The sequence below is a fragment of the Podarcis filfolensis genome, assembly GCF_964270895.1.
Source record: "Podarcis filfolensis genome assembly, chromosome: 7".
NCBI classification, from domain to species: Eukaryota; Metazoa; Chordata; class Lepidosauria; order Squamata; family Lacertidae; genus Podarcis; species Podarcis filfolensis.
The window spans coordinates 52,809,086-52,827,787 of NC_139603.1; the positions used below are offsets into that span (position 1 = coordinate 52,809,086).

The 18,702-nt window shown below is 37.6% G+C and overlaps 1 protein-coding gene across 5 annotated transcripts in view; it reads right to left on the reverse strand.

The window, feature by feature from the left end:
* RB1CC1 (RB1 inducible coiled-coil 1) overlaps nt 1-18,702 on the reverse strand; it is a 49,084-nt gene that overhangs the window by 4,889 nt on the left and 25,493 nt on the right. For 3 of the 5 annotated variants that reach the window (XM_083622830.1, XM_083622828.1, XM_083622829.1), the window contains exons 15-21: nt 15,065-16,971; nt 8,604-8,757; nt 7,673-7,781; nt 7,343-7,583; nt 5,995-6,049; nt 3,896-3,943; nt 210-268 (exon numbers count right to left, since the gene is read on the reverse strand). In XM_083622830.1, coding sequence (XP_083478956.1) covers nt 210-268; nt 3,896-3,943; nt 5,995-6,049; nt 7,343-7,583; nt 7,673-7,781; nt 8,604-8,757; nt 15,065-16,971 — 2,573 coding nt within the window. The remainder of the gene's footprint in view (nt 1-209; nt 269-3,895; nt 3,944-5,994; nt 6,050-7,342; nt 7,584-7,672; nt 7,782-8,603; nt 8,758-15,064; nt 16,972-18,702) is intronic. The other 2 variants (XM_083622832.1, XM_083622831.1) reach the window with 1 other exon arrangement.

The following is an 18,702-nucleotide window of genomic DNA, read 5'->3' on the forward strand; positions in this document are numbered from 1 at the left end:
GGCAATTAGATGCTTCCCTAAAACAATAGGAACAATTAAATAAACCAAGGCAGAGAATTGACTCACTCAATAGCTTTTCAGATATACTGTTTTCAGTCTGCACTCAAATTAGAACTTTAAAAAGCATTTACCAGAGGAGGAATTTTTTAAAAAAGAATTCAATAAAACAGAAAAAAATATCCTTGACCATTATCAACAGCCATACTTACTCTCTGATTGCAATTTTCTCAGAATGTCTTAGAGACACCGAAGACATGCTTTGAGACATCTGCAAAAATGAGACAGCATTATTATTATCCTTTTCTTAAGGGTTTGTGCAACATATTCTGGCTATAGGGTCAATATTGTAACATATTTCTATTACCACTTATTAGACTGCCTAGGGACACACCAGACACCAGTGAAGGATTTCCTTCCAGTATGATTGAAAGCTTTAGAGGAATGCTCTTTATCAGGACCATAGCCGGAGAGCTCTTTAACCAATAGCCTGGATGCAAAACTGGTTCACTCTCCATAGGCTATTTTTGACAGATGAGTGGGGCGACAAAGATTCCTACCAAAAGCACATCTTGCATTGGTGCTAGATTTTTTGCAGGGATCAGCTACACTCAGGAGTTCCAACTGGGAGTCTGCATATGGTGATGATCATTCACCTGTACTCAATTTAACTTTGAATGGCATTAACTGAATAGCTGGTACTGTACTGACCTGCCACTGTGAAACTCAATTTTAAAAAGGAAGGCAATGAGGACAGAGACTCAGTAATGAAACAAAAATATGTGAATGCACTGGGATGGTGGCGGCGGCAGCAGCAGCAAGTTCCTTTTTACTATTACTTGTATGAGAAAGAGTGTGATGGGAAGGTTGTGACAAGGTTTCTGTGTGAGGATGTGTGTGGCAGTAGGGCATGTATGTGCACACACAAACATGAATGTAAGCACACAGTCCTCAACATACTGCCAATCCTGCCTGCAGCCCCTTGGTGTCAAAAAGGTTGCTCACCCCTATTGTTTGGGCTTGGAGTGAGTACTTCACTCTGAGTCAAATGGGCAAGAATATAACAAGAGTCCTGCTGTATCAAACCAAAGGTCCAGCTAGCTCAGTATGCTGTTCTCACCAGATGCCTATGAAAAGACTGCAAACAGGACTATTCCCCACACACCAAAAGGAAAGAAAACCTTCAGAAGCTGACCAAATTATGATCAGCATTCACATTGCTACAAAAGAGCATGGACACTTACATCAAACACTGAAACCCATATTAAATGATGCATCAAAATCATTTCCACACAATATAAAACTTCTCTTAAAAGTATAATTTTCCCAAGGACCATTGTGTGCACAACCATTTCAAAGAAACGAACAGAAAATAATGGGGGGAAATCACTTTTTTTATACAGTGGTACCTCGGGTTACATACGCTTCAGGTTACAGACTCCGCTAACCCAGAAATAGTGCTTCAGGTTAAGAACTTTGCTTCAGGATGAGAACAGAAAATGTGCTCTGGCAGCGCGGCGGCAGCAGGAGGCCCCATTAGCTAAAGTGGTGCTTCAGGTTCAGAACAGTTTCAGGTTAAGTACGGACCCCCGGAACGAATTAAGTACTTAACCCGAGGTACCACTGTATTGTAAAAATCTTTCATGGCATTTTCAGGTCTAACCACCAACAATAAGTTTATTAACATGCTTTCTTATTTCATCACAATTTTAAACAAGGCTGTTAAAAACTGTGTGCCTCATCACCAGATCTGGTCTTAAGTCTCAATATATAAAATAATTACTTTTATCATCTGTTTTCTCTGTTAGGCTTTCTCTCCAACATATTGGCCTGGATCCAAAGATCTACATGCTCGACAGGGCTATTAAGAGGCAACCAATTTGTGTTCTGCTATGTTGACAGTGTAACTTTTTGTCCATATGGAACATAAAAGCTGAATATATACCCTTTTGTCCGGTCACGCCACACCTTTTAGAATCTTTCCTTCATTTTATGACATTTAAACTCAGGGTTTTTCATAGTCTCAGTCACAAAAATGACATGTTCCAGTGACTCTAGATGAAAGAGGTCTGTTTCCTTACTGCACCTCATAGATACTAAGAGGGTCCTAAAATAACACTCAATCAATGGAAAACTGAACATAAATCCTTGCTCTCACAGTACATCCGAGCTGAGAGAATGTACTTCACATCTCTTCTTTATGATGACGTAAATGAAAGGAAGCATTTGCTGATAAAATCTTGGGAGTATCAAGAAAAAATGCAGTCATGCTCTTGGCTGCTACATTAGTTGCTTCAAAACCAAGTAGCAGCTATAATTACCCATAGACTGGCAAAAACTAGCTTTAGATTATTCGTGCTTACTTGTGAAATAATTAAGTTACTGTTTTCCCCTTGTGAAACTTCCGTTACTGACAAAAAACGGTCTTTAAATCATACATCCAACTGCCAAATGCTCTCTTGTAGCTTTGTTAGTGTTCAGCTGAACACAATATAAGATATATTAGACTTCACATGAGGGGAAAAAGTAAAGTTTGCCATTAAATGAAAGTTTGGCTACAAACTTTTAGAAGCAAGTTATTTAAATCAGTGAGACATACTTTTCAAGTAAAAATGGATAGGATTACATAGGATGGTAGTCAACTCAATAACTGCACTCACACAAGGCTTACCATTGGGATGTTTACTGTAGTACTATGTTGGATCCAACCAATAGTATTTTAGAATGCCACTGAAAAATACCTCCAGTGAAAACTACTTTTTACTGCACTTCAACATCATTATTATGCAAAACTAGTACAGTATCACTGATTCTTAGTTTCAAAGTAATTAGAAACCTATGTCTATTCCTATGAAGTGATTACAAAATCTCATTAAAGAAACCAGGCAAGACTCCAGCTTGCCTGCTGAATATTCTCTGCTTTGCACAGCCTTTGGGGTAGCCAAAGGGGTTTCCTCCTGATTTTGCTGGACTATCATTTCCATCAGTCCCAGGCAACATGGCTGACTGACTACAACACCCATCATCCCTGACCCGACTACATCTGGAGGGTGCTATGCAGGTTACCCGTTCTAAGGCATGTTCTCTATACTCCCAGCACTCCTTGATGGCTGTACACTGTGGGGAAGTTCAGCAATGAGGGACAAGCCTTCTTGAAAAAATCTTTAATCAAGAATGATTTAATCAATTGATCAATCAAGTCTACTGCCAACCACCCCTAAATGAACACCACTGCATACCTAATCAAAGTCGTTTACACAAATCACAAACAGAAACATAAATAAATCTAATAAACAGTCGTAGTGCTGCAATACCAGCAGCTTTCATGAGTGCTATGAGTTCCAGAACCCCATGTAGCCACATCTCTCCTGTTATGACATCATGCTTCTAGACTAATGCATCACAATTCTAGATCCTACATCTTAGACTAGATCAGCTCCTAGCAACTCCCATGGAACTGCTTCTGGCAAGGTTGTTCCTCACTATATATTGCTAGCTTTATTTTCAAGCAACACACACACACACACGAACATACATATGAATAATTTTCCTTGTTTCTTTGAAAAACTACTCCCATCCTCAAATTCTGAAATATCTTAGATTTTTTTTTAAAAAAAGAGATAAATCAAACAAACAAAAATAAAAATTTTTAAAAGGAATATTTGCTCTCCCCACCACTTTGAAAGTATTGGTTTAATTATTATTTTTTACTCCTCAACAGTTTTCTTGGGCCTCTCAATTACAATGATCATCACATCCAAATGTAGCCTGGCTTAACGCTGTATTATAAAGGCATACCCTCTTGAGTTAAGTCTCATTGCCACAAGCCAAGAGTGGCAAAAACCTACCTGTTTAACCACATTTGTTTTCTAAACACATAATTTTGTTATATGCTTACCAATCTTTGATTAAGCCTCTTATTTTCCTCCTCTTTCAACTGCAACGTCTATAAAACAGCATAACACAAACCTTTCAACATTTTGTTTAAATATAGTTTTACATATATTAGTTTTATAACTTCATATGCATGTTTTCAATATTTTAAGACTGCAATTCTATACTTATGTGGGAGAGGATGGCTCATTTAAAGTCTGAGTAAACAGGTTTAGGGTTGTGTTGCTAGAGGCTCAATTTTTAAAAAACACTACAGATATAAGTGTGTGTGTGTGTGTGTGCAGTTAAGTGTATAACCCACACTTATTTATTGTGCCACATACTTTAGTGGGTCTGAATATGTTTCAGATCAGATTTGGCCTACTGGAACAGAAATTCATACCAGCTGTGCCATCTATTAAGTATGAACTCAAATGATGGTGTTCATAGCTGAATCATATTTCTTCCGAGTAGTTACATAACTTGGAAATTCAGCTTTGATTTCCTGAAAGTTAAATTTTCTTTCATTGGCTAGCAAAGAAGTTGCATGATAGAAGAAATTCTCAAAGCTTTGATACTGTTAAATTAATTTGGCCCATGGTGTCCAAGCTTCCAAGACACGTCCCAACTGCAATTTATGACCTGCAGTCTGAGGGCAGGGGAGGAATTTGAAAACAGTCATCTCTATAGATGAGCTCTCCTACCATCACCACACCAGCTTTGACTGTAGGTGGGTGAGATCCAAGTATTCATCTTCCCTTTTTTACTGGCATATGGCTGGGTAGGCGAGATCTGTATTACAAGTTAAAAAACCAGTCAACACATCTATAACCAGTCGTTGTTTGACATCTTTTTAACTACAGGTGTTAGGGATTAAACCTGGGGCTTTCTGGATACAAAGCATGTGTTACATCCCTGAGTTTTCTCAGTAACCTATGAAATGTGTATTAATTGGAAAGCCAAAGTAAGCACAATAATTCCTATATTTCTAGTTTTAACAGGAATCAGTTTAAATGTCCTAATATGAAAGGGCAGTATTGACTCTGATCCAATAGTTCTAAGCACCTAAAATGAGGAAATGCTTTCAGTCATCCAGCTGCAGAATAGCAGCAGTAACTGTTGTGTTACTACTCAGTAATACTTAAAAAGACATTTGTCAAAGTAAAACTTTAGAACTCTCTTGATTTAGGAATGGGACAATTAATTTACATTAGTTAAGAATTAATAGGACAATTAACTTACAGATCTTACAGATTACACATAACGCAGTAACAGGTTTGCTCGATAAACAGCAAACATGGTAGCAAGGTAGGCTTGTGCAAAAAACAAAAACACAACAGGCTCCTGTGAGCAAAGGTCATGCTGCTGTGAGCAGATCTCTGGCTGACCAGGATCCACATGTGCAAACAAGTGCTGCACATGCAGTTCCTGGGCTGGATCTCTGCATCTTGCACTTCGAACTGCACACACAGTTTTTGTCAGTGCTTTGGGAACTGTTTGTGCTATGTCAAATAGCAACTCAGGCTCATCATGCATCCAAAATAGAATTCAGCATCATTAAAGCTGCTGTGTATGACTCTGGATAGGACCAATGGATGAATCTGTCTTTCTTCCAAATAAGTATCTTCAAGTATCTTAAAATCAAAGGGTTCAAGGGTGGCGTCCAATGCACTCACTCCATTAACACAAGGATATAAACTTGCGCAATGGAACTCTCTCCTCTGCCTGAGCACAACCCACACCCTTCCCAAATCTGGGATAAACTCCCAGAACAGATTTAGGGGTGAGGGGAGTAGAGTTCCATTGTGCTAGAGTAAACACTTGCACTAAGGGAACAAGTCGCTTAGCACTACATTAGATATAGATAGCCCTTACAAACATTCTTACAACAACCTGAAATCACAGGCAAACGTTCCCTAAATAACCAGTAGCGGTATGCATAAGAAAAAAGGCAATCACAGTGGACAAAAAGTTAGGACTTTTGCTTTTGTTAGCTCCCATGTGGTTCTAGCCCACCTTATTTCAGCAAATGTATGACAATACATTAATATATGAAGCTGAACACAGAGGTTCCTAATCTCTCTTGAAGGCAATAAATAGGTAACCAGAGCAAAAACTACTCACTTTTTCTAACATCATTATCCTCTGCTTTTCCTCTGACAAAATCTGCACATTTTCACTAAAAATAAAATAAGAAATGGTTAACAAGATGCGCAGCTTCATTAATGAGAAAATATGTCAAATAGAGGGTTTTAGTAGATTAATATGTCACAAGAAAATGAAGATAAGCCATATTATATTCATCTTGACATGTTACATTGTGTCTCCAGTGTATCTGACATGCTGTATATTCCCCGCTCCTAAATAGGGGGTGACAAAAAGAACGAGGAATCCAGGCAGATTAATTAATCACAATGCCTTGGAAAACATGCATGGTATTTCTATTGTGCTCTTTTGGATTTTCAAAGGCAGTTCAGCAACCATTTTTGAGGTGAGAGAGTCTTTATACCAGGTGAGTTCTCTTTTTAGTTTTCACATGATAACACAGTTCAGTGAAAACACTTCCATGTGCTAATATAGTAGGGCTGTGTCCAGAAGAAATATTCTGGACCCTCCTGGTTGGTTTGAAGAGGGGGTTGCTTTGGGCCAGTGGCTTGTACTGACTTGATGTTTCACTCTGGATCCAAGACATGGGGTAAAAACCAACAACTCCTATGACATCTACAGTATAGTCTAAATTTTCATTTTTTTAGACAGAATTGTATATTTATAGGCACAGTAGTCACTTCTGAGGGAATGAAGCTCTCAGATTTTGGACCCTTTAAAGTCTGAGGTGTTTTTGTTTTCTAAAAAGAGGTCCAATGATTTCCTATGTACTTTTGCAAACAATTTCCATGAATGTGACATTAAAAAAAAGGAAAAGGTGCCAGTATATGGCACCTGCAAAAATCATAGAAGGATGGTGGATGGGTTAGAGTTATGAATAAAGAAAATTATTTGAGACATTTTAAAAAGAATATTGTTTTCTGTTCAAATTTCCACCAAAGTCATATGCTGCCAAAGCCGAACAAGGTGTAGATGGATGTGTTTTATCCCTCACAGCAAAATAAACACTGTAACTGGAAGTAAAAGGAGAATGCCGATAACCAAAGAAATAAAGATGTCATTCACAAAACTATATACTCCTCTCTCTGTCTGTCTCTCTGCCTAGTGTTTTCCCATTCCTGAAGAGCTTGGAGATGTAAAAATGTATCAAATCAGATCAAAATATAAATACAAATTCCCCCAAGAATTCCAGGTTGTCCGAAAGTCTTGCACCCACAGCCTATTCACCTCAGATTTGAGTTGCTTCACATGACAGCAGACTGGGGGGGGGGGGGGCATTTTCAAACATTTCAAATAAGAATAAAAAATTCCAAACAATGCCTACTGACATTCAGATACATATCTATTTCAAGATTTGTGTACTAACTTTACAGACATCATGCTTGTTTCCAGCGTGGAATCCATTTTTCCTTCTTCTGTGGTATCTGACGTTAATCGCTCAGTTTCTGCTGTAAAATCAGCTGCACAAGCTCCGGGAGGTTCTGAAGGAGGAGGTAAACAGGCTGGTGGAACAAAATTGCTACTTCTCAGCTTATTAACCTCTTCTTCAAGTTTCTTCTTCTCTTCGAGTAAACAGGCTCGGTCTTCAGAAAGACTTTCAATCAGATCTGAGCAAAAGGCAAGTAATATTCAACATTCTGATATTCTGCAGAGCAATTAATTGGATTCAAACTACATGTACAAAACATTTGCTTACCCTTATCCCTTTCTTGCTGCTGTATTATTGCTTTTAATTTGTCACTAAGATCATTTATTATGTTTTCCTTTTTCATTTTTTCTCTTGTTAGAACAGTGTTAAACGTCGTCTGAAAATACAGAATCAGCATTATGTTAAGTAATACAATGTACATATACATGACATGAAAAAAATAAATAGGTACTGTAACTTTTCAATCTCTGAAGAGGCTACAACATACCAGCTTTGGCCTCCTCCCTCAGCAGCCATCTATCAGAAGCCATTCCATCAGGTACCAGAGAGGGAGAGAGGTAAGACTGAAAGACTGGGAACTTTTGGCTCTGCTTCTTCATATTTTTCAATTCCAGCTTGCTTTCCCCACCTCCTTCCCCGTTCCTTTTCTTTTTGTGCTATACCTCATTAAAACGGTGAGCCTGCAGGGACTGTCTTATCATCATCAAAATTTGTAAGCTGCTTTGTGAGCCTTCTTTGACTAAGCAGGGTAAAAATGCTTTTTTGAAATAATAATAATAGTGATTTATTTATTTATTTTACTTTTTTAGAAGCATAAGCCCAGAATGCATCCAATTTTGATGTTCTCCAAGCTGCTCATTTGTCTCCTTGTGCCAGCATCTTTCAGATGTTGTGGCACAATTGCCAATCATGCAATGGAAGTAGTTCAGGACTCGAGTGAAAACTCCACTCAAATGAACAGGGATTGTATAAGAACAAGCAGTGGCTGTATGTGACATGTCAGAAAACCAGTACTGGCCTGAAATGCTAGGCAATAATCCATTTGCAAGCTAAAGACATAAGGAAACCATCAAAAGGTCCTGGAACTCTGAGGAATGAGAATTTCTAAGAAGGCTGTGAAAAACAAAGGAGCCCCCAGTTACTTTAAAGCATCCTCACAAGTGTATCTAATCTGAACTCTTGAAACAGCCTCGTCTACCTGCTGTTCTGCAGTGAGTGATGTTCGAATGTTTTGCATTTCCTCATTTTTTCTTTTCTCATGTTCTTCAAGCTGCTCCAAAAACTTCACTTTTTCTTCCTGAAGTTTTTCTTGAAGTTCTGCAACTAAGCTTGATGCAGATGATTCAACCGAACTAGGAAAAAGAAAACATTGAAAATTTAAATGACCAGCCCAGGATGGTATGAACAAACTACAAAGGGAAACCTTAAACATCAATATCACTTTATCTGGTGTTTCCCTAGTTAAGAAATTCAAAATTCTGACTAGTCAAGGGGAAACATTCCTGATAAATGTATGAAAAAGTATTTCTTCTTTTTTTTAAACAAACAGAGCAGCAAGATTCTTAGCGCATGGTGTGTTCGCCTTCTTTTGCTTGACTTTGCAGGAGAAAGTTCAGATGTTGTGCAAATAATCAGTGTGTTCATGGAAAGATAGGAGAGTAAAAAAATAACACCAAAAAATGAAACTAAATCTTGGTTATAGGAGGAACAATAAATTTAGTTTCGATCTAAACTTGCGTTAATCCCTATATTACAGTATAATGGGATTGCAAAGATGGAATTCACTATCAAGCAATTTGCTTCTCTAAAGTCAGAGAAATTAATAGCTGTCTAAATATATCCTACTACAATAGCAGGCAGGGGAGCCTTTGTGAATCAGGTACACCACCAGCATTATTCAAATGCAAAATAATCCAGCTACAGACACGTTACACGATGGTCTTGACATGCCACATAGGTATGTATATTCTTGTTTTAATAAAGAGATGGGAAAAACTCTGTAAGAAATGGATCTGCTTCCAATACTGTCTTTCTTGAATATTCTCCAAGATTCATTTCTCATATGTTAAGACAGCTAAATTATTCTACTTGTAAAGTAACATATTAAGCAAGTCATTTCAATTACACAGTAAAAACTCTCAGCTTACTGAGATGATAGTGCGGAAACACTTCAGTCCGGTATTACACAATTCCCATGCAATTCAACAAACTCGACTCATGAAAATTACATTTAGAATTTTAAATATGATGAAACAACTTGGCACTAACCACATTATGCCTTGATGTGGCCATGCCTCACAAACTGCCTTGATCCCCAACAACTGAAAATGTACTATTTTTGCTTTTAAAACTTTGGTACCAATGAATCCCTTCCACAATCCCCTGAGAATATAATAAAGCTCGATTTAAAAAAACAAGTTCTATAATCAACAAAATAAGGCTTCAGCTCTGTGTTTATTTCCAGATAAGAAACAAAATCCATGTGCCTCCCCTTTCTCCTAATTCCAGGACTTCTGCCAAGGTTACTTTCAAAGAATCTCAGCCTAGCATTATGTTCAAACGAGGAATCCTGGTTAAAAATAAACCCTGCCCTTCGTCCAGCATGCATAGTTCCTTTCCGTCCTCATAACAACTCTGTGAAAGTATGTCAGACGGACTCAAGATCTGCCAGTGATCTTGGAACCGGCCTCCTTTCAGTCCTAATCTGACCCTCTAACCAAACACCTCACCACTGTTTGCTTCTAGTGCTTAGCACACCCAGTTGCAGACATGAGAGAAACTGGAAGCTGTATGGTCCCACCACATTCCCACCTGTCCCCCCTCCTCCAGGCATTCCTGCACCCAACTATATATACATATGCCCAGTTAGGTTAGTCTTTACCTGAACAGTTGCCTGAGCCTGGCTTCTTCTCTTCTTGCTCTATTTGTCCCCAACAACAGCCTTGGACTATCTCTACAGAGCACAGTGCTTTAACCTTCTAAGCAAAGTATCCCAAGGGTTTCCTGGTGATGTTAGTCCCTGATCTTGTTGGTGCACATCCTTGTGGTTAGGGACAAATAATATTTTCCTCTGAACAAGAGGAGTGATGAGCAGACACTCAAGGATCTTTGCCATGGGGGCACTGGCTCCACTCAACCATACCCCAAAAGCTTTGGATTGCCTTTATCCCTAGCAAGCACCCCAGATTACTCCTGCATCAAATGGTCTAAAGTTATGTACTCTTGGAATGGAGCAAAAGAACAGAGAGTCCCCCCCCCCCGAGTAAAAGAGAGAGAGTATAGATATATACAGATTTATACAAAATAAAATCTCCCTTGCATCTATCCTATCCCCCTGGACTCTGAACTCGCTCTTTGCTGATTAAAAGGCATGGGGTTGCCCATGTGCAGGGAGAAGAGGACATTTTCATATCTCCCTGCCCCCCAACCGCCACTTTGTGTCTATTCAGAGGATGACTGCGTAAAATTTCACCCTAGATGGAGAAAGCTGGCTCAACTACTAACAAGATCACTGAAGAAAGTTCCTGTGGCAGTCCATGGCCCAGACTGCACTATGTGAAAAGTTCCACACAAAGAGAAAAATGCAGGCTGCCTAAAGAAAATCATTATGTCTGACTTGACCTGCATGTAACAGTTTTGAGTAGATAATGTCTTGGATTGCTAGTTTGTTGTTGGTGCTGCTGCTGTGGTTTTGAAAAACCTTTACTTCATTAACCCATAATACTTTAATTTACACGGTCAAAAAGACTTACATTGTCAACAGAAAAAACTTAAATCCATACTAAAACCAACATAAAGTACATATAAAGTATTAGCTAAAGAACCTTGAAAACAACTAAGTAGTTGATCATTAATAAAGCTATCTTAGACTTACTTTTCATCATTTATGTTGAACAAACTATTGACTCATGGAATAAAATACTTTGAGTGGAGATGGAGGAAGTCAAAGTCTAGCTAGCTGAGTAGGTCAGAGTTGTTGGGCTAATAATGTCAAGGTTGTGAGTGCAGGGTCCATACGAGTTGGGTGGGGTGGATGGAAGCCTGTGAGATTTTCTTTGGAGTAGAATACATTGTTCACCTGTGCTGAACTGGGTTACACTTTTCCTTATGGCACATTTTGTAGCTTTGGAGTGCTGTAAGATCTGCCACTTACTTAACAGCCTGTGACATCTGTGGTACAAAGTAGCTGAGGCTGCTGAACAGTTTTGTGGGTTGTCCAGAGACCACTGAATTGTAAGATTTTCTATGAAAATTAGGGTAATTTGCATTTTAAAAAACAAAGTATGCCCTAGGTATATGATCTACTTTTGCATTGGTGGATGTGTGGGTTTTTTTTGGTATTTCATAAACAAAGCTAAAAAATGAAACTGCCAAGCTTGTCTAATATTTATTTTCAATTGGCATCAATTCATTGTTAATAAACAACTTACAAAACAGGCATTTTTTGCCATGGAAAAATACCCACCCCACATCACTACTGTTGTGAGTGGTGGGACTCCTTGGTGGACAAAGACTGGGTAATTCAAGCTCTAATATCATCCAGTGTGTAAACTACAAAGTGTTGTACATGCGGCTGCCTCTGAAGACTACTTGGAGGACCTCAGCTATTCCAAAATAGATCACCAAGACCATTGAGCAGAATAGATTTATTTGGTTTAAACTAGTTTCCCTAGCTCAATTAAAACAACAACAACAATGTTGACTTAACCTATACAGCCACACACAGCTTGCAGTCTGAGGAATAGCCTGATCGCATGTGAACATGTTCACTCATTAATATTTTCCTCCAAAGCCCTTCTCTCTATTCCCCCATTAATAAAAAATTGAAAAGCAGTCGGTGGTATTGCATTCGGTTGTGTGGGTCATCTGTTTAAAGAAAAAAACAGTTGAGTTTTCCACTAAGCTACTAGAAGCCCCTTGTATGAGCCAAAACAGCTTCTTGGATTTGTAGCCCATGTTTTTATTCATTGCAAGCAAATTCTTCTGTTCAGAGAAACTTGGTTGGAAAAAACACACACCTATGCATACACTTCTGTTTCTTCTTCTCCTTCTTCCACTGCCCCCCCCCCCCCGCCCCACATAATAACCATGCTACTAGTGATCATTTGTTGGAAGATCAGCATGCTTGGATTTAGACCCTCCCCACTCCCTAGGTGATCAACATTAACAAGCCTGATTACTACTTACAGACATATATGTAATTGCTCTTCTATATGCTATCTAATGAAGCAAACTTAAGAGCTCTTTCAGTTGCAAGTAAGCAATTGTACATAGTGCTTTCTTATTTCCTGAGGAATGCCCCTTCAGGCATGAGCACTGCATGTATTCAATGCATGAGCATAAATGTCTAATTTATATAAACTGACTATCATAAATGGCATAACAGCCATAAAATAAATATAGGACATCATTAGACTGCACGATTTTTAACAACGTATCTTCGCTACTGAAAATTAGTAATTATAACAAGCATAAATACTTAGCTCTATATCACATCACATTTGAAGATGGCCCATGATATTTCATTTGTGGAAAAGAGCATAGGTCGTGTGTACAAAGAACCTGTTTAGAACATAATTTTAGTTCAGGCTACTTCTGAACTGTAGAAGTGAATACATTTGCCAGATTTTCAGCATCTTAAGTTTTTCAAATATCTGGGTTTTGTTTTGGTTGTGACATTGTGGTGTCCAGTGATCTTCGTAAAGTCACTTCAGGCCTCCCAGAAATAAAATATCAGCTGCTCCACTAATCACTTTACTTATAGAAAAGCTGAAACAGTTACCACTATTAATTTGCTACTATATGCTTCAAAAGGTAGGAAATGAAGCCTGAAGTATTTTTGGTAAACAGGTATCTAATTCTGGAAAAGTCTGTTACTGGGTTCCTTGAATGCAAATTATGCACACTATGAATGTTCTTAGAATCTTATGTTCCAATTTTAACACTGGTCAGTACTTAGAACTGTGCTTAGGTAAACAAACGTATTTTTGTGCTACTTTAAAGACTATTAATATTGCTGTTGTATTCGTTTTCATGAACTAGAGTCCGCCATCTGACTAACATGGCAACCCTTCAGGAACAGTTCACTGTATGGCTCTGTTAGAAGTAACGAGAAACCACAGCTTGTTGCTGAAAAATGGACTGTATTGAGGCTTGGGCTTCTACACTCTCCTCTCCCTACAATTTTCCATTTTAAAATGACAGTGGTTCCCTGTGACATCCAAACTCAAATAAAGGTAGTTTGCTTAAATGACCGCTTGAGAAGCCACAGTTTAACCTTCACTTATTTTCATTAACCAAAGTTTAAAACAAATTACAGTTCTTAAGAGTTCCAAAGATACTGTTTAAATTTAAACCAGAAGTTTTTGATCTGCTTTTATGGGTAACAAGAGGGGTGGAGAGGGAGAACCAGGCCTATGTGGAGTGTTCAAATTCCATCCATCAATCAAAAGTTCAATTTCACTCTTGGATAGGGCAGCTTCAAAATCTTTTTAAAAAAACCTAATTCCTAAAAGATATCTGGGGAATAAATGAGTCCTGTGAATAGGAACAAAAACAAGTGCCACGGTTTTTAAGCAGCCCTATAGTTATATTTTAAGAGCACTTTTGTGTAGTATTTTGTCCCTGATAAACTGCCAGACTGATTTTTAAAAACTCCCCCATGCTGCTTTCCCATTAAAATCAAATTTTAAAAAGCCAGAATCTCAATTGATAAAACTCACGGACTCTTAAAGCTATTTGTGCGCAGCCAGAAACATTGTTATGAATATCACTTTATGCTGTCGATGACTGATCTTAAAAAACAGAAATATTCTTCCATCATTTAAAAATGTTTTAAATCTTTCACTTAAGTCATTCAGTCTGCTCAGCTTGGACAGCTGTATCACTTCCATCTGGCATTCAGTGCAAACTACCCTTCATGATCAATAAACATTATGAGCTGGATCCAAAGGTTCCCTTTCACTATGGAGAGAATTCCTTTACTAGAAAAATGAGGGATTCTGCCCTATCAATCAAAAAGAATTTTGAATTTAGATGTGACAGTTTTAAAATAATGCACATTGTGCTTGATTAATGCTGCAAGATTGTGTGAAGGTGCTTCTCTTATCCAACAACTTTTCAGCCTAGGGGAAAGGTAATTTTTAAATTCTTTCTTACACACAGCTTGTGTTTAACATAGGGACACCAATTTCATGGGGTGATTGATTGATTTAGGTCCACCTATCCACTGGAAGATAAAAAAGAAAAAATATACACCCAACAGGAAGATGTGAAAAGCCATATTAAGGAGGTTTGAATGAAGTCCTCAACTCAGGAGCTTGAACTATCTAAAAAGCAGAAAAGCTCAGCATTTTTGCAATCACAATTTATACTTAATACAGTATACTTGAATACAGAAGTTCAATAGAAAAAGAACTATGTGCTTCTGAGCATAAGTCATGTAATGATGGAATTAGGGATTGGGTTGAGTGAGGGGAAAGGATAAACATATCTAAGGAGACAAGATGCGTCTGAGCAAGAGCAGGAACCATTAATCCAAGAATGGAGAAAACCTTCTATAGTTTGAGACTGCACTTACTCAACTGACTACAAATTATATTAAGCACTGTTAGTTTATTTTATTTCAAACATTAGAGGGCAACTTAATTCATACAGTACCTCTGATTAACTTGCATCTCTAGTTGCTGGATTTTCCCCAAAAGTTCTTTTTCAACAGCTTCCCTTTGCAATTCAAATTCTTTAAGGGCATTTCGGACTGCATCTTCTTTTTCACAGTTGAGCTTTTGAACAAGCAGTTTCCTGTCCTGTTCATGGTTAGTTAATAGTAGCTCTTTTTCTTCTGCAAACTTACTGATAGTGGCTTCATATTTCTTTTGCTGTTCACACAATACCAAATTTTCTTCTTTTTGCTTTTCTAGGGCACTGACTTCCAATTCTAGCTTACCTTGCAACTCTGTTATTTGTTCTTCCAATCTTTTTTCTGCTTCAAGAGCTTGTTGGTGCAAAGAAGTTACTTTACTTAATTCAGTTCTAAGCAAATTTGTTTCTTCTTCATGCCTATCAATTAATTCTGAAATGCACTGATCTTTCTCAATTGTCATTAAAGTTCTTAGCTCTGCTAGACCCACCTGATATTCATCATTATTAATTTGTATTACATGGTTCAAATTATCAATCTGTTTTCTTAACGTTTCAGTTTCCTTGTCAATAAGACTTTTTAGATTATCTTGCTGTTGAGTTTTGTTTTCTTCTAAAAGTATTTTCATTTCATCTGTTTCTGCCTCTTTCAGTGCAAGTTCAACCTCTAATTTGCATCTTAAGTCAGACAGTTCAGAAACCTTGACCTTTAATTCCTCAATCTGTTGTTCTTTCTCATGGACATTTGCAGCATGAGTTTCTTGCATTTGTTCAAGTCGGAGTTTATTCTCCTTTTTCAACTCCTCTAAGCAATCATTGTGTTTAGCCATTAGTTCATCAAATTCTTGTGTATGTCTTTCCTGTAGATTGGATTCCAGTTCCTTTAAGTGATCTTGCTCCAAAGTCTGAAGTTCTGCTTTCAGAAGCTGCATTTTTTCATCGTTTTCAGTATGAAGTTTTTTCAAACTCTCCAACACCCTTTCACGTGACTCTCTTAGTTCTTTAATTTCACAACTCTGATTCTTCATTTGACTTTCCAATTCAAGCAATTTTTGCTCCTTTTCATTTTGTAAAAACACAACTGCTTCCTTTTCATTCTTTACTATTGCAAATTCATTATCTTTATCATGCAAAACATCTTCAAGACCTTTTAAGTCACCTTTTAATTTTGTGATCTTTTTTTTGTTCTCTTCACCATCTTCAACTAAAGTATTCATTTTGCTTTCATATTCAGTTTTTACCAATTGCAGCTCTTTCTGGTGTTTATCTTTTAGCGTTTTTTCAAGAGAAAATTTTACTTTTTCTATAATATTCTTTATTTCTATTGAAGTACATTTTAAAGAACTGGAAAGGTCACATTGTTCTTTTTCTACAAATGTTCTAAAATGACAAAGGTCTTCTTTTATGTTTATTAAATTTAACCGAGATTCCTCGGCAACATCTCTACATTTTTCCATATAAACATTTATAGCAGAATTTTCTAAAGCTTCCGCTTTTGCACATATATTTGTATCTTGCATCCGCCTGCTGTCAATTGCATTGATAACTGAGGAATAGAGAGACTCCACCATCATTTCTGGACTTTGAGGATCACTTATCACATTCGGTGACGTTAGGTTTTCTTCTATTATGAACTCATTAACCGCTGACATAAAATCAGATTCTGGACTTTCTGCCAGTGAGTCCAAGTCTAATGACCCTTGCTTAAGGGCTTGTTCAATGCTTGGGTGGGCAATCGTTTCAAAATCAAATGTATGAGCATCAATACTGTCTGGAGACAATTCTTCTAAAGGACCTGGGGGGCACACAGGAGGGCACAAAGGACCATGAAGACTGAGTGGTGGAGGAGTTCTAGGAGAGGTAGCAATTGTTGTACTTTCCATCCTTGGTGTAGTGACAGACTGTGGTGAGGCTTGACTGTTGGAAGCCTAGAAGTATAAAACACAGGTCAGAGTTAAAATACTATCGTTCCATAAACAATTCCTAATATGGGCCTCGAGCGGGCTCCATACATGTGGCAGGATTTCACATTAGAGAAACAGGAATTCATAAAACCTTATGACACCTTACTGGCAGCTATAGGTAGCAGAAAGTAAAACCATGGTTAATCCAGGGCAAACCATCAAATCAGTACCCCAATCTCATTTGATGCACCTTCTGAAGCTGCCTCATTCTTGCATCCCATCAGAGTTCCTTTCATTCTGTTTCATCCTTATTGTTCCTAGCTTAATTTCTCTCTCTCCCCCCCCCCCTTTTAATATCATTTCAGAATATTTGAAATGGACAGTATTTTATCTGATAAAGAATAAAGGAATTTCTAAACAACTTTTTTCCTGCTTGCATGCTTTGGAGAAAATAATCCCCCCCTCCAAGCTGTCCAAAAATAAATTGGTATGCTTATGCTCTATTTCTGTGTGGGTGGGTGTGCATAGTATGCCGAAGTAAAATGGGAATTATTTTTACTTCCCTTCTAAAAAGGACCTGGAATCTATATGCTTGTTGTACTAAAAACAAATGTTTTTATATGTATTGAGAACTAACATCAAAACCAGTGGGGTTTACTTCTGAGTAAACTTGTAGAAGACTAGGAATTCTAATCTGAGGTAGCCATAATGCTATTTGTGGCAGGGCGGCCTTTATTCTGAATCAGTTAATTTAGAACATTTTTGTCTCTGGCTCTATCGACCACCAGCATGCAACCCACAACAAAGGTTGCCCGCTCCTGTGCTAGAACATTATGTAGCAAACTGGTTATAATTAGTGTATGATAGAGGTCCTGAAATACTTGTCAGATGGTAAATTACATTACTCTGAATTACTGGGATTTGCCCGTTTACATGCATTTATGGAAGTACAATTTTGTTTAATAAGTGAATCACATAACACAAAGATATGAATGAAATCTAGCCATGATCACTCTCTGTAATTTCTACCTTAGTTTCTTTCAAGCTGTATCTCCTTAAATTAATTGTTTATTCAGCTTTTATGCTGTGTTGACAAAACAAGGTGCAAAGACTGAGTTCAGAAAAAGCACACCATAACTAGTGGATTCTGCTTCAGTATCACATTTTCTTTCCATTCAATTAGTATTTTAAAGAAAAATATTTCCAGTATTAGCCATGCAAGCCTAATTTAGGCTTTTAGCAAAATGCTTTCCAATTAATATCAATAGTAAATTCCCAAGAAAAAAAATATCCTGAGAAGCAGGAATATGAACAGAAGCAGCCCCTATAACAATGCACTGAAAAAGAACACCAAGATAAATATTTTACAAATTTTCTCCTTGATTTAAGTCTCTCCATATGTTACCTTTCTAAGAAGGGTGGTGTAATAAACAATCAAAGGACGGACCCCTGATGAGGTGACAAGCTCACGGATTTGCAACAGATGCTTTCAGAAATACATAACTGACACTTAACTATGTTTAAACCTGAAACGTTTTGTGATTAAGTATGTTACTTCAAATAAATGTTGTGAATAAGAGGTCCTAGGTATTTCAGAAACACAACATTTAAGCACCACAAAATATCTTTGGAGGTTAGGGAAAGCAACGTTTAGCTGACTGTTCCAGTATGTCCAATAAGTTGTGTTAACTTTACAAAAAATAGGAAAGCATTTAAAAAGGTCTGTTTGGCAAAATGCCAAGATTCAAAGGATCG